Source organism: Rhopalosiphum padi, chromosome 4 (assembly GCF_020882245.1).
Source record: "Rhopalosiphum padi isolate XX-2018 chromosome 4, ASM2088224v1, whole genome shotgun sequence".
NCBI lineage: Eukaryota > Metazoa > Arthropoda > Insecta > Hemiptera > Aphididae > Rhopalosiphum > Rhopalosiphum padi.
Genome location: NC_083600.1, coordinates 12206900 through 12224762, shown reverse-complemented (window position 1 = coordinate 12224762; position 17863 = coordinate 12206900). Strand labels below are relative to the sequence as shown.

At 30.4% G+C, this 17863-nt stretch overlaps 1 protein-coding gene across 7 annotated transcripts in view; it reads right to left on the bottom strand.

The window, feature by feature from the left end:
* Window positions 1–17863, bottom strand: part of LOC132928883 (hepatic leukemia factor-like) — a 56951-nt gene that overhangs the window by 3780 nt on the left and 35308 nt on the right. For 3 of the 7 annotated variants that reach the window (XM_060993822.1, XM_060993823.1, XM_060993821.1), the window contains exon 2: window positions 355–503. In XM_060993822.1, the coding sequence (XP_060849805.1) occupies window positions 355–503 (149 nt within the window). Of the gene's footprint in view, window positions 1–354; window positions 504–9845; window positions 10373–17786; window positions 17844–17863 lie in introns of those variants that run through there. The other 4 variants (XM_060993818.1, XM_060993820.1, XM_060993817.1 and 1 more) reach the window with 2 other exon arrangements.

Sequence of the window (17863 nt, the reverse complement as noted above, 5' to 3'; positions counted from 1 at the left end):
CATGTATTATACGTATAAGTGCGTATAGTGACGAAACGAACTGATGAGTGGCGGTGTGAAGCGTGGTTTAAATCCGATTTTTATGAATTAAAGTAGGTGATGGATGTAAATATTACATAAGTTATTAGCTTATCATAAATGCCTAAACGTTCGTTTCGCCAGTGCTGAAGATAATGACTACTGATTGGTCTTGTAATATAAACGGTATATATAACATATATACATACAAATCATAATAATGATCTAACCGGTGTTTATAAACGCAATTCATATAGAGTTTTGGTAAATCAGTAAATTTAATATGAAAAACAAGTTTATTTTATATATTTAGACTATTATAGACAAAATAATTACCTTGAGGTCATTGTCGTATGGTATGGTTTTGTTGTCCCATAGGTTCGGTCCCAAAAATGCTGACTGAGATTCTACGACGTTAGTCCACAAAAGCTCAGTTTCTTCTTTTTTATCGGTATTGCCATCTCTGGGCACTCCACAAGCTTTACCTGAAAAACGAAACAAATCACCCGTGAAAACCTCGTTAGCAGAAGCATAAAATAATACTAATTGTCTTATTGTATAAAGAAAGCTAAATTGGTGATTAATTAATGCCGTTTTCGAACACGAGTTAATGAAATAATATGCGGTATTTGGATCACAACGGTGTAAGAATTGGCCTTCAGCGTAATCCAAGGTAACTTCGAGTTGACAATTAAAAAAGCAACAGACATCAAAATAATATTTAAAAAACTGTACGAATTAGCGTGATGTGGGAGGAAGATGTATACCTCCGTTTGAAACTATAACGATCACGTACATCATATTGTATAATATTATGTTTATATGTTTTACGCATACAATTATTAATAAACGAGATTTTTAAGATGAGAATAATTATCGACTTTCTGAAACTTGAATCAGGAAACACAGCGGAATACAATGAAAACACATTAGTTCTGTCATTGAAATTCATTAATCAGCTCATGGTATAGACTTAAAACCGATTTATAGACATAGATTTTTGTAATTTTGTTCTGTATACAATCATGCAATACGGGAAAAAACTTTGAAATTTATGGAATCTACGAAGTTATAGTATATACTTATCGGACAGCTTTAAAAATATAGAGTAGTCTGATAGATATTTATATTATATTATATATGTATTATAGTATATAGGAAATGCCGTAAATGGATTTATATCATTACAAACGACTATATCAGCAAATGATGGATAACCACTCAAGGCTAAACACCGTACTTATTCGACGCAATTAAACGACAATATCGTATTTTTTTTTAAATGCTATTTTCGATTCGCTTTTAAACATTTTTGCATCGTTGGCGAGTATTGTAGAATTAAGTAAAATATGGATTTATAGTCGAATCAATCTACGCGGGGGTTCTAAAATAATTTTTTTTTTTACCATACATTTAATGTTCTGCTTAATATAATATTATACAGGAATAATTATCGCTGCCAAGACTGTCGTCTTCAAGTAGGTATAACATGTATCTTAATCTTAAATATATATTATATATTTTAGATGATTCGTTTTTTTTCCGCTCGAGATTAGTTCGGTTATTTAGAGTTTCTATAACATGTGTGTATTTGTTTATTTTTATCATAAGGCGACAAAAATTTAAAAAAAAAAACCACCGTCCTTGTCGATTACAGAAGAAAAAAATGATTAAAAACAACCAACGACCGCAGGCCAAGCCATCAAAAACACTCTCGCATAAAAAAAAATAATAATAAATAAAAAAAAAACGTTAACGAGATACACGCGCTTTGGTTTTGGTACAATGAAATAATAACAAGGTGGATACAATTATTATGCATGTATATACCAATAAGATACAATTGTGCGAAAAATACATAGAACCAAAGAGAGACTGCGGACAAACCTACATTTACCGGTCTGATAATTGCACCGCTACCGCGGTACTAAAGAAGAGGTATTATACCTGAACATGTACAGTTGTGATCGTTTCGTAATGCAGGAAGTAGGAAGCCGTAACAGATTTGACACGTTTTTGCTTCCATTACGATTCGTTTTCACTTTCGTCTTCATTTCTCAGACATCAATCTGCGCTTTTCCGATTCGTCTGTCTCTTTTTACTTTCCTCCCTCTATCGAAACGCTGTAGACGCCCAGTATATTATAATATATTCTATTATGTGTGTGTGTAATTCGATTTACTTTTTTCATCCTCAGAAAATCAAACCGATGTACGGGTATTGATACTCCGGTGTACCTACTTGTGTTTCCCTAATATCCGGACATTTATTACTGGAGAAATTATACATTATTCACTTGGAGTCGATAATACAGTGTGAAGGCAAAAATATTTTTGAAATAAAATTAACTAGAATACTGTGGCGGATTCATTGTCGCTTATTACACTGCTGTTCACCGACTATATACCGATACACTTGCATACGATATATGTAAATAGGTTTATCACTTATTTTCGTAACACAATAGATCGCATTGCATACATATTTTACTTAATATTTTTACCGTTTACTTACCGAATTATATACCATTGATGAGAGATTGAGAGATATATTATGTAAAATTTATTTTAAATATTTATAACACGTTTTAGGCACATTCGGTATATATGGTACCACCGTTAACTGTCTAAAAGTATTTATTTGATTAATATTTGATGATGTTGTATAGTACCTACGTTTAATATTGTTATAATTATAAACGGACTAATAATATATTATATTTTATGTGTACAAAATTATATGAAATATTATAGTATATAAACGATCATTATTCAGACTCCATCTACAAAAAAAAATAGTTTATTCAGAAATTATGCATTACTTTATATTTTATCAGTGTTGAACTATGACTGAGATGACTGTATAACTAAATAGATTCGACGTATTACTGATAGATGAATGATTTTATTATACATAAATTATCATAATTATCTACACACATAATAAATTTATTCGATTATTTTGTTTCAATTTGATGTATAAATTAAACATATTTTAATATTTACACTACAGAGGTAGACGATGGATTTATCAATCATTTTTTAACATCATTGACCAGTGCAAGTCTTGCAGGTGTTGAAAGATTGCTGTGTGTAATATTATTATTAAAATATAATATTCATTAATAACCTTTATTCATTATAGTATATCGCAGTATCGCAGTGTTTTATTTACTCGATAATTAATTACCTAGGTATTTAGAAAACAGTGCTAATGTTATAAAATATATCGTATATAATAAACGCGGTGTAAATTACAAGTGGTGACAGTCACTGGCCAGTCAATTTTTCGATAAATAAAAAAACCATCGTAACTTATGCGCATATAATAATGAAAAATGTTTATAAGATTAGCTAAATATAATTTCCATTTTACGAAATTGGCATGCGAAGGTTAGGTATATTTCAAAGTGATAAACTATATAATATTAACATAAACTAGTTTGGACGATGATAATAATAATATGCAACGAAATACCATATTTTTTGCAGGATACATCCGATTGGGATAAAGTCGTTTAGTATTTTTTTTAAAAGGTTCAAATAATAAGTACACACGGCGGCATATGAAAGTGTAGACTCAACAGTGCCGTTTATAACGGTATCTATATACATAATAATTAATAATATTGTACAAACGATAATAATAAATTTTATAAATAATTTCAACCGTTACACTACGTTTACTTGTTTATTATTCCGTGTTTAATATATCCCACGGGCCATTCGAAACTTTCTATTCAAAGTAGATTTCGTTCGAGTCGACGACGCGTGTGCAAAATTTTGAGATTATCGCGTCAAAACGTGTGTGAAAATTCAAATTCCATTAATTTGTTTAATATATTATTTGCTGATAATCCGTCTAGATAAAGCCGGTCGGAAACGGTCGGGCGCGTTTCTTCTGAAAAATGAAATATATATCGTCCGCGAACACGTATTACGTTTTATTTTATTTTTTTATCTGATTCGCAGTGTTCATTAATAGTAGCGGTATATCGGCGTGCAGTATTATATTATTATATAGTATAATGTGATTATATGCTGTACTCGCAGACTACGGCGGCGGCAGTTTGCGCGAAGTGAAAGTGCTGCTCGAGAGTCCGGATATATAATATTATTATTATTCCGATTGCGCAACACTCTGCAGAAGAGCAAGTCGTTCGGCCCGAAGAACTTAACTACGTCGCTACTATTATCATCATTAAATATTTTTTATACATCTTTTTTTCGCGTTAACTGGAAGTATAAAATTATCCGTTAGCCCGTCAACAATGGGTTTTTGACTTTCTCGCATCTTTATTTTTTTTCGTCGCTAAAAAAATCCAAACCAGTTTTAGAACAGAAATACTATAGGTACTACTTGTAACGCAAATATCGAATTCACTAGGAATTTGGATGACGAATATCGTTTCACTCATTTATCAACACCAGTTTCTTCGGTATATGGCTGTTTGTTTTTTTGGTCAATATAGTTTTTTAGGTTGCCATAATTATTTTATGTTAAGCCAATATGTGAAAATCGAAATCATCATGTGCTTTAGATCACAAAAGTATTGGCCAACAGGTTTTAGATATCCAAAAAAATGATCAAAGTGAGAAATACACGTCATTCGTAATTTTCACTAAAAATTGTTATTATTTTCGTACACGAGTACATGTCAAGTCGTCAATATAAATATATCATTATATTATATTATAGCTATTAAGCATAATATTACTTATTAACTATTGTTATCGAGTGTGTAGTTTATACGTCTTCGTCATTAAAATGCCAAAATAAAGAAGTCGTTAATAACAATACAACGAGTAGGTAGGTATATTAGGTATATATTGTTTTAATTACATCAAAATAAATAAATAATTCAAATTGTGCAATACAAATATGTACAATTAAATAACACAACAGTTGCAATATTGTCTGGACGAAGCTTCGTAGATAACAACAAAACTATCATATAAAATACAATATTATGGGCAAGAATGGATAGCCACATGTCAACATTTTCAAAAATACACCGTAAAAATGTGTCTTAGCCACCCTCCGCGAAAACTATATGTTTTTGTCCCTAATTGTAACATTTACATCGACGTTAATACGTCGTATAACGATGTACTTTTAAGTAGTTAACATCGTCAGCGGTGCAATTATTATAATATATACCATATAGGTCACTTTGGTGCCACTCAATATTGAACCTCGTTACTACTTAATTGTTATAAAAATAATAATTTTAGTCGCATATTTATTTTTAATTTGGTAGTGTGTACTTATTATAACATTAGTACTTATATGAATCGGCTATTATATTATATTATACCGACAGAAAACCGTAGGTACTTAACATTAAACCCGGCGCCTATTTTTCTATCAGTGGCGATACACAGAAGGTACAAAGTGTGTACAAATGCATTCAATTTTCCGGAAAAGTGTTTAAAAGCCGTTCGCCTCCCAACGAGTTCGAATTTTGTATACGCAGAGGGTGTCGTTTCATGAGTATATGGCGACCGCGCGTCTTATACATAGGCATAAAGGACGTACAAAGCATACGATGAGAGTATATATATATATATATATATAGGTATATCATGGTATTATATCGTCGGCCGTGACGAGTATATCTATATAGAGTCTGAACCGCGTGGCAATTATTTTTACCGTTGTGTTTTCTATTTACTGACGGCAGTGAAAAAAAAAACTGTTAATAACGATTCCGGGCTCGGTAGGAGATTGGAAAAAATAAAAACGAATCACGCAAGGCGGCGGCATGGATTCCGGAAGGACACCGGTTGCGTCGGCGTCGTCAAGCGGGTATTTCCCGGCGAAAGTGGTTCCCATCTCACTTTCACCCGTCGCGCCACACCGCCGCGTGCGGTATAGTGTGACCAACGTACCAAGACCGACCGAACGTCTTTCTCCGTCACCTTCCCCTCGCATCTCACCGGCGGCCGAATGAAAAAAAAAACGAACGTCCCGTTATTTTCTGCAGCCGCGTTTTATTACATTACTCAACCGCCGGCCGTCCGCGTCCGTCCGCCCCCCCCTACCAATTCGGAAAGTTCGCGACGCCGACAACGTTATAATATTAGTACATAGCGCGGTAAACATTATTATTATTATTTTTTAATAATATCTTTACCGCTTATCCCGAAGACCGGGCCGAACTGTCCGCCGCCGCCTCTGCAGCCGGACGGTGCGGGATTCGCGCTCTGGTTTTCGCGCGTGGGCACACAGATAAAGCGAAGAAAGTGAGAGTTTTCGTACGCGCACCGATTTACGAGCGGACGTCCGAGGGGATATACGATGTAGACTAATATAATATTTTAGCAGTGCGTGTGCGTGCGTAAATACACTAACGGACATACCGGCGCGCGCGTGCATAAACGAAATATATATACCTATATAAAAATACACATATTTATAGACGAAAAAAAATTAATAATAACACTTTCACTTTTGCGGTGACGGAATCGTCAATATCACAGACGACTGTGTGCTGCAGGTCCGTGGTGGGCGGCCATTTCTAAGTAAATGTATACACGCATACATACATATATATATATATAATATTTATATATGCACGCGCGTATACGCACGGGCACGATCGAATCTCGACGTATATTATGATGACAACGTCGTCGGATAATGTATATAGAAAGACGAATATTTTAAGTGTATTATTTTTATTATTATTAAAAAGTGACTGCGTTTGCGTGTTGGTCGCGACAGGGGAAATCGTATAATAGGCATAATATTATATTATATACACCACCAGGGCATAGCTATAAATATTATTTTACGCTGCCCGCGCGTGCAGCGTTATCCCGATATTACAATATATCTATACGTGCAGCTACACATTGCTAAGTATATAAACAGAAAAATGTAGATGAGTATTTTGCCATCCATATATGTCACATTGACAGTCGTCAAGTATTCCGCTTTAAATATTACTATACGTTCGGGTTTCGTTTAACAGAATTTAATTTAATTATTGCAAACGCCAATTATTACGATTGAAGAGTTTAAAAAATGATTGACGTCCGGAGTAGAGTTCAAAACAAAATCTTGGTATATATATAATATTATTCTAATTGGAGATAAATATGTTAGATATCAAACATAATAAAAGAAAAATCACAAATAATAAGTATTATAATAAAGTGCTACTATGATAAATATAATATAATACTTATATTATATATCCTCGCGTCTACATAATATACGTGTTGTACATTATCGTCGAAAAGTAATTTGTAATTTCTATTCCAGTAATATCGATCTTGAGAAAACAAACGAAATGAAAAAAAAATGTAGTTTATTCTATGCCCACGTCGTTGATTTGTTTTTTCTTTCTTTAAGGCGCTAACCGGTCGAACAAACAGGCTACCCCGGAAATAACGGAACGACGCGCAAGTGAAAGTAGATAATACAGTCGGCTGGCTCCTTGGCGTGCAGTAATATATGACTACAGCGAAATACTGTTCGAATTTAACGTTATTTCTGCACGTGACTACAAATATAAAAAAAAACCGCATAATAATACAGGTATACTTTTCAATAGTATTTTTGCATTTGTGGTCTATCGTTAAAGTCTCCAAAAAACCTATATATAATTTAATATTATCGTATCCGTTGAGTATGAGCCGTTATAGGAGAAGAAAAAAATCAAAAAAACCAGAGGTGTACTCATCTACACACACATACACGCATATACATTACAACGTTTATTCTATACGCGTTCTGACGTGAGCGAATATATTATTATATAGGTAATAGGTTTGCTTTTGTTGTCGCAGTGTTAAATATCGCTTTCTGTTTTCATTTATTGGCCAGACAAAGGTGTGAAAAGCATATGAATAAAAAATACATCGAGAGAATAACGTGTATGCGTACATCATAAAATGTATATTGTGTAATAATAAATAAATTGATTAGCGTCTTAAAATCCCTGCGATCATTAATGACGATTATAAAACTTTCGAATTTCACTCATTAAGATTCGTTAAGGACGTTCTCATGTGCATATTATGTATTATACAAAAGTAATTAGCTGACCATTGAAATTGAAAGTGCGTGCATATACCGTGTATATATGTATATATTTTTTTAAACGGCATATCATAGAATAATTGTCGGCAGAAAGTCCAACGGATTTAGAATAAATAACTGAACAACTACACGTGTCACTGTGAAGGTGTGAATATTTTTTACGCAGGGAATGGGAAAAAAAAAATTTTTATTACATTTACATGGCGAACGCATTAAGTGCTTATTGTTATTACTATATTCTTTTTTTTATGATCACAAGTGATATCTATTTAATAATCTCGAACAATGTAAACACCGAACGGATTAGAAACTTCAGTAAATGTAATTCAAAGATAAATTACAATAAATTTCGTTAGCCGAGATAATATGACACTCTGTACGTTACTATTTATTCGTTTTTTAAGGCGATAAGTGTATCTACACAAATAGTGAATAAGACGTGTTTACTTTCATATATTCAGTTTAGTTGCAGCGGGAAATGTGCTGCTCGCCCGCGTTCATGGATAATTCACTCGAATCTCAATAAATTTGTCGCGACGTACAATTATATTAATATATTATTGCATGTATGGTGTACACGGACGTATAATAAATAACATGGCGAGTAGGGGTTGTAGAAGAGAAGAAAATCATTTGTAATGACCCAAATGTATTGTTGTTCATTATGAAAGCTTAATCACGTGTGCGCTCGAGAATCGAATAGAAAGTGGTGTGCGTCTCTTTCAAGGTCGTCTTTACAGACATTTCACTTTTGGGTATTCAAAATGTGACGATACAATATTATCATCTGTTTCGTTTCGTTGCGAAAGAAACTCATCGGTTCTTTTTCAATTTTTTCTTTCTTTTATAGTATTCGTATATAATGTAGTTTAATGAATATGGTTTCATTTTTTCAAAGGTGTATTTATGTTGATAACATTATTGGATTATAGCTTTGGAAAAAAATATACATTTGATGTGTTACCTAATGTTACCAGCAAAATGAAAAAAAAAAATATCTACATTTGCTGATAGATAAATAATCAAATCGTTCACTAACAAAAACTTTTTTTGTTACGCAAATGATAACTTATCGCACTGTCGACCTTTAGTAAATTTTTTATGTTTAACCCTTAAAAATGTCACCTTGAGGTTTGAAACGTGGTGTACGTGACCACAAAAACTTATCCATCAATATGGTGTAACATGGATATCATAAACTATAATATAATTTAGTCATCATTAAATGAACAATATTGGAATTTACTTTATTTTTCTCTCCAGTATAGTGTGGAAAATAAATATAATAAAATAAATTAGTATTTATTATTAGATTGTAATTTTTATAATAAATTTATATAAATACAATAATATATACTTTGAAGTTTGACGGTATTAAGTAAGAGTACTTCACACTAATGCGTTAATAATTATAATAAAACCTTTTTTTTTTATAAAATACACTTATAGAGATTTTTAATATTCAATATGGCGGAGTTTTTTCCCACCCAACTACCCAACAAATAAATATAATATAATATGTATTATTCTATTATTATAATATATACTCGTACGTTATTTTAATAATAGTTATAATAAATATAGTATGTAGATATATGACGGGGATAATGAAAATCATAAATTCAGAAACGCATCGCATATGTTCAACTGCGTTCAATATTATGCTGTGCGTATATGGTAGCATTAACATAGTAAATTTAATACGATACACCTGTCCCGCAGTTGTAGAAAACGCGTAACATAATACATAATAATCGTTCATATAAAACACTGAATACCATTCATTAGCATCTGATGTCGCCAAAACTGTTGGTACTGGTTCCATCTGGTCGAGTCCGGAGCTAAAGATTGGAGTTGCTGTAGGTGTTGCTGTGTCTGCGCCTGTAGTTGAGCATTATGGTGCTGGTAGTCCATTACAATACACTTCGCTTCGTACATTTTTGGTTTATATACGCGAAATAATAATAATTAAAAAAAAAAATCGAAAAAAATGCGAGCGTAAAACAGTACGATATTTTTTCGGTGGACAAGGAGGACAACTTTGTCAAGACTTAAAAACAATAATTGCTCAATATCCGTAAAAAAAATCCGTCGGAATTCGAACGTTCAATCACAACATGTTCACGTAATAAATCGGCTTTGAAAACAAATTTCGAAAAAATAAAATAACAACAAAAATAAAAATCGTCTTTTATTTAATATTTCTGGAAACGTTTAAGCTTTACTGTGCTTCGACTACCGACGGGGGCACGCGTGTTCTCGGGGGAACTGATCTCGGCACGCAGCACCGGCGCTGACTGGCAGTCCCGACGCCGCCGGTACCGTCTTGGCGCTCGCACACCGCACGGCCCCCCACATCTGCGGAACCACGGTACCCCTCTCCACGCGGCTTCTCACCAAACATTATCATATCAATTTCGTTCCTTATCTGCTTCTCATAAATAATAATAACGATAATGATGATGATAATAATAATAATAATAATAACACGAAGAAAAAATGCATGTATAAATCGTTCCCGAATTTACATTTGTCCACCATTCATATCCGGACCTTTCTTAATCGTCAATTTGAATTTCGAACAGTTTGTCGAACAGCCGTCTATGCTCTATTGTGTCCAATTTAATATACGATATTGTTTCCATCGGGTTCATAATATTATGCGAGCTGCAGTATATATTATAGCCAACATATTATTATGCAGTAGTGATGGCAGACACCATTATAATATTATAGTATTAAACGAATATCGGAAAAATTATTAGTTAGTACCTTCGACCATAATCACGCTTTAAATACAGTATATATATATATTTTTTTAAATTTGTTTGTTGCAGAAACCAAAGTTATATTAATTAACCGTCTAATAAAATAAATAATTATTTTTTAAAAGATGCATATAATACAAGTATACTATAGGTCCGTTAATAAATGTTTTAGTACTTTTCACGTTTATATAATATAATAACTATTTATTAAATTAAAATGAACTAAAAATCAATAATTTATAACCCTGGAAATTTTATATTTTTATACATGCAATACATTTTTTGACTATTATAATTAAAATTTAATTCAACACAGAAAATTACTAATTTTGGTTCCATAGCACGTAATATATCAATATACCAGCTATTATAATATTATATAGTTTTTTTTACATTACTCATTTAATATTTTAAATTAATTTTCTTCATTTCCGACGTAATAAAATATTAATATAGCTGTAACGTATATAAAACGTATAGCTATTATTTATAATACGAAGGTTTTTAACTAGGTAATATAGGTAAATCTATGTGTAGGTTATATATTATTATTATATTATATTACTTATAGTACATAAAGAGTATAACAAACAAAAAAATAAGAAAAACAATTAATCACCGTTTCAAATTTAAAATAAATTGCATCTGTGGGATGATTATTTTACAACTAACTCTTAAAATCACGAAAAATATTGTTTGTAATATGTATTTTTGAAATTTTGTTTTTTTGTTTCGAAGCATTAAGTATTTAAAGTTTAGATTAACTGAGTAGCGGACATATATTTAACTAAGTATTCCTAGTACTTTACTTACATCTAAAATTTAAATACTTGTAACTTATTAGTTATTAACTATTCGTTTGAAATTTAACTGTTATACTTCGAAATTCCCAGAAAAATTTTCTGCATTGAAATATGAAGTTAAATATAAATGTTGTCATATAAAAAAAATAAAACAATTAAAATTATGTTTATAAAATATTAAATACTTTTCGAAACGAGTATCGCCCTGTATACTTGCATTATACTTTTATCACGATAACTCAGTGAAGGGTTTTACGTTAACAACAGTAATTATATTTATAATGCAAATGAAATATATGTAAGTATATCAAAGTTCAATGGGAAATTCGACAATTATGATTTACGTTTATGTTGACTTTAGTATGACTTTATCGGTAGTAGTATATTATAGTATTTTACGCACATTCATTCAAAAACATTAATGCTAAGCTAATAAATGAAATAATGCTATATTATGTCGAGATATGTTGTAATTGATTCATTAATACAAAACATTTTATTATTTACACATTTATAATCATGAAATAGTTGTATTGTTGAAGTTAAACAGACTGTTAGAGTACCACATAGTAATGTACTAATGTGTTGATTTGGATAAATGATAAATCTAACCTAATTTTACATTTGAACCATCATTATATTAATATAAATGACTAACAATAGTTCAATAGTTCCATGTACACATATATACTCATAAATACATATGAAGTTACAAAGTATATCGAGTAATTAAGTTTGAAAGAAATTAGGATACGATTAGTAAATACAAATAATTTGTTACAAATGGTATAATATCAATATAAGTAATGGCCGTTACAAAATATGATGCTTTTTAATAAAATTGTTATAACATTTAGCAACGTGAGGCAATCGTTTAATTTTTCTTCGTCGATCTGATCATTAAAAATGTTTATGTTAAAAAGTGAAATTGTTTTTCTACTCTTACAAATTGAACAAGTCTAAACCGGTGGTAAACGTGTACCGGCGAAAGAATGGCGTGCGGACCGTTAAACAAATTTACAATTCCAGTTTAGCGAAACACATAATAATAATTACTACATTGAATTTTGTAAGGTGTTTATTTTTGTCCGCCTTGTTTTGTTTATATCCTAATGTCAACTCATATATGGTGTTGACGGTTGTTTAACGAGTTTTGATGTATCTGCTGTTAGCGGCATATAGGTAAATAGCCAATATTGTCCTTGTAAAATATAAGAAACTATAAATACTATAGGTACTATTATAGCTTGATCAAGCTGTATAATGTTAGAACGTATTCCAAAAACGAGTGCATTTTTCCATAGTGTCATAAAAGCATACACGGAAACAATGGTCTGCAAGTCATATAGGTAAACTGCCGTATAATTCAGTTGTGCAAAAGACTCGCACACAATATTATTATTTTATTTTTCAGTTATGTTCGGCGTGCCAGCATATAATATTAAGTGCGGCTAAATAGCGTGGGCAAATCGTCACGACATGTTCGGCTGGACACACTTGCACTCTCTACTGCGAAATGCAAACACGATATCTTGTTAGACCAGTTCGCCTTTCCTTTGGTGTACCGTTTTTTTTAGAGAAACCTCTTTACGCATATCTCGTTTACCAACAATTTGGACACCCTCTGAATGCATTTGAAACACATCCGGTTTTAAGTCGAGTTAATTGAAAATTTACATTGCCAATATATTTAGATATTGGTTCATACCTATATACGTATATACCTATTATAGTCCACAAAGTGTACATATAATTATAATGTATATTAATATTGTATTTGTTTTATTTATAAACCTACTATATGGTTTAGCACGCGCAAATGTTTTTCGTACGTGAAAGTGAAAGAAACGAGAATAATGTAATAATGTAATCTAAAAAAACATCATTAATAACACGTGGTTTTTTTGGAATTATGCAGCAATAGTTGGAATATTTTTTTATTTTAAATCCGTCTTGTAATACACAAGTAAAATTGACAGTTAAAATTTATAATAAATAGATAGGTTGTAACGGTTGTTTTGTATTAATTGTATGTTTGTGTATTGACAGAATGTCTGATATAATGCAGTAAATCATAAATTCAGTTGGTTTACAACACGATGACCACATTTGCTTTACTGTTTTGAGTTTTAGAAAACTGACTACAAATCATCTATTATACCTGGTGGTTATTATACTACCTAAAGGTGACTAATATTGTAATAAATGCGTCAAATCGTGTACGTTATACGATTTAATCATTTCGTCAAATAGATATTAAAGATCCACAGGTATTAATAACACAGTAATGAATTTTAGGTATATTAATGAAAAATGAAAATTTAATCAATGTTTTAAATGTTCAAATGTTTGTGATAAACGAATCAAACGACCGAATTATAATAGTTAAGCTAAGCACAGTTGAAATTATTAAGATTTTATTAAATACCGGTTTTAAAGATCAGCAAATAATAATAATTATTAGGTATTATATGTAGTTTAGATATAAATTGTATTGTCTAGTATTTCGTTAAAACATTCAAGTTGATGTGCACGACCGTTGAAATCTTTTATTTGTGACAAGCCCGCGTTATTTGTCGAAAAATTATAATTCTTAAGAATATTATGTTCATTCCTTTTCATTTCCGCAGACAGTTGTCACAATTAGAAATTAAGACGTGTAAACGTATTTTGGTAACCAATAGTTGCGGAGAAAATTACACGACGCTTGATAACAATCACGCCGCACACTCTAAAACAGTTATATTCCACTCCACAGTCCACAGACAATCTAATACGGAAGTGAACGGTATATTCGCGATGTAATCCGCAGACAAGCAGCAGTGCGGTGGGAAAATAAGGATTCGCGAAGATCCTTCTTGTGGTGTTTTAGAGCTAATTACCTAGAGATTCGGAGGAGCGAACCAATTGGTACAGGCGACATTCAATAAAGTGTGGCTGTGCACGGTAGTTTTGCGTAGCAAATACAAGATCAAGGATTTCCTATACCTATACATCCATGAACAAGTGCGCGCGGCCTCTATAACGAGATACCGGCCGAGAACAAGGCTGTTTTGAGTCATTTATAAGAAAGAGAGAGAAAAAATCCTAACCTTGTGCAAAAACGTTTAATACTAGAATTTATATTACAAAACTCATCTCCATATTGACATAAATTTTCACAGTGATTTCTTAACGTATTCTAATAATTCAAACAAACGAGACACTAGGAAATTATAAAACATAAATAATAATAATCTTCGAAGCTGTCGAGTAGACACTTTTCATGGAGGTTTCCATAAATCAATTGTTTTAGCGAAATGTGAATTATAATGATAAATAAAAATTATATGTATTAACGCTAAATAAATCTAAATTCAATATAAAAATTTAAACGGTATTTTAAAGATTATATATAATCATGTATAGTGTATACAGTCGTTGTAATAGTAGAAGTTTTATAAAAAAATATTGAAATAATTATTTATAGGTACTTATTTTTTGATTAGTGCACCTAAAAATTAATAATTCATATCAATTTAAATATGTAAATACACAAACAAAATAATTTGTAGACATATATACTATATATAAGTATTATAATATGATCGAAACGTATATAAAATGATACTTCTTAAATACTGAATATTTTTCTATAAACCATTAATGGAATTTGTGACATTAGTCTATTAATTCCTATATTACAGATACTTTAATTGTAAAAAAACTAATAAAATAATCAAAAACATTTCCTGTAAGATTTTTTTTTTATTAATTTTTGAATCATTATAAATGTATAGATAATTATGTTCGCATTCAGTGAAGATGATGTTGAATAGCTATCTATTTCCCAATTATTATAATAACTATAACCAGGAAAAGAATTATCGTGTCAAACGCAGTCACCGTTAAAAATATGCATTATATGTGTAATAGCGGAGTAGGTAGAAATACAAAGAAAGGAAAAAACATTTTGGAAATTCAATCTTCAAAAATGAAAATTTTCAAATTAAATACCGATATAATATGTAAGTTTATATTAACTATACATTATATTGATAATTAAAATCACTTTAACAAAAAAAATATATATATATATATATATATATATATATATATAGTTAAAACTACATAAATATACAGAGTGCTCAACTTATTTTTTTCTTTACATTATGAATTTATATATAATCTGATTCCTGGAGTTTCAAGTATAGTAAGGACTATGTTTTCAATTACGTATTATTTTTCCACCTTTAATAGATTAAACTGTAAATAAATTTATTTTTATTTAAACGTTGATACCTAAGTTGAAATTTAAATTCAAGAATTCAGAATTATTATTATAAAATATAAATTATAAGTATAATATTTAGTCTAATAATTAGTTTTAATAATCCAACCAAGTGGCTTAGTGGGAAATTTGGTGGCCCTAGGGAGACTCCTTATAAATACAAAAATTAAATTAACGAACAGCGATATTAGAACCAAATAAAAAATATATACTTCTAATAATTATATTAATTGTTTTACGAGTATCACTAATGAATTTATTTAAACCTATAACGTTTTATTATACATAAAAACGAAACCTTGGTTGATTTTAAAATCATCATGGCTTCCTAACCTATTATTATGGATATAATGGATATTATCTTAAATACGTTCGAAATATCAGTTTAGATATATTCGGTTTTTAAAATTATCTGTTTAACAACTTATAGAAAGTAGTTCTCATAAAAAAAGTTTTTATCATCATATGATACTCCTATTTTATATTAAAAATTTAATGCCGGGTTGCATGAACAATTGATTAATTTAATGAACCAATCACAGGCCACTAAATTATGTTAATTAGAGATCATTAGCTTACTAAATTGATTTATTAAAAGTGTTTAGTTGTTTTTACAACCAGGAAAAGTACTAAAAAATTCCAAAAACAGAATTAAAAAAAAAAATCATTATCAATGGATAAATAATAGGAGGAGCATGCTTACTATATAAGTAAATATAATAAACTATTATTCGCTGTATTTTGTGTGGAAATATTATTATTCGTCGTCTAGACTTATACGTTTTAAACTGTTCAAATTAAAAAAAAAAAAATCTTACTAAATTTATTTAACACAACTAAAAGTATTTTAAAAATAAATAGTATGTATTGATAATATAGTACGTAGTATGTAGAAAAAGTTATAAATTGTACCAAACCAGAACGATACAAATTAATTAACTTGTACTTGGCACACATCTACATTATGTTTATATAGTGATTTGAACACAATCCAAGTCCAAGTGTGTATTTAGTTTAGTGTAGGTGATTACTGATTTCGAATTTAACAACATGAATACGTAATCCGACCAAAATTATAAAAGTGATATGTTTTATGATGAGAGATCCACTACACTAATATTAGTTAATATTAATTTCGAACAAAATACGATTTCATTATATTTAATATCGTATTCGATTTATTCAACAGCTACATATAATTGCATTCGATACGTTTATAGTGTATTGTAATTAATTTATAACTTTCTCGCGCTTAACCATTTTTAAATTGTCATTTTCGAAGTAACGATTAGACGACGCTCATAAGAACATTGATATTAATGGAAATATACAATGTGTGTTATGATAACACATCAAACGTGTACAACATTTTTATGGTCAAAATCATAACGTTTGGAAGTGAATTTAAGATCGTGCCATATGATTTCGTATATTAATTAATACTATGTAGCTAATTTTAATACGTAAACGTATATTAAATATACTTTTTTAACGCGGCGATTACAATTAAGAGTTTAAAGCGTACGTACGAGTGACCAAGTAAAAGGATAATACAATTCTTCAATAATAATGCACATTATTTGTCGTTCATTTTTAGAAAGTACTCAATCAGTCACGACAGTATAAGGGCCATACACTCGAATTACAGATATATATATATATCATCACTATTCAAACTCAAAACGTACACATTCGGGAGAAAAGTAACGTCGACCATCGAATTATTATTAAATAGTTTGATTACTTATAGATAGAACTGTTTAAAATGTGAAGTTTTCAATTACCGATATCAGTTATTGTAACGTTTAGGCAAACGAAGCACAATTGACGTGTGGTTAGTATAATGTTAGAACCTATGATATGCTATGGGAAAAATACCTGAAGATTTGCGGTTGACTCTTTTTGGGACGTTGGCCACTGATTGAGTTTTCTTACCTGTAACAAAATATGTGGAA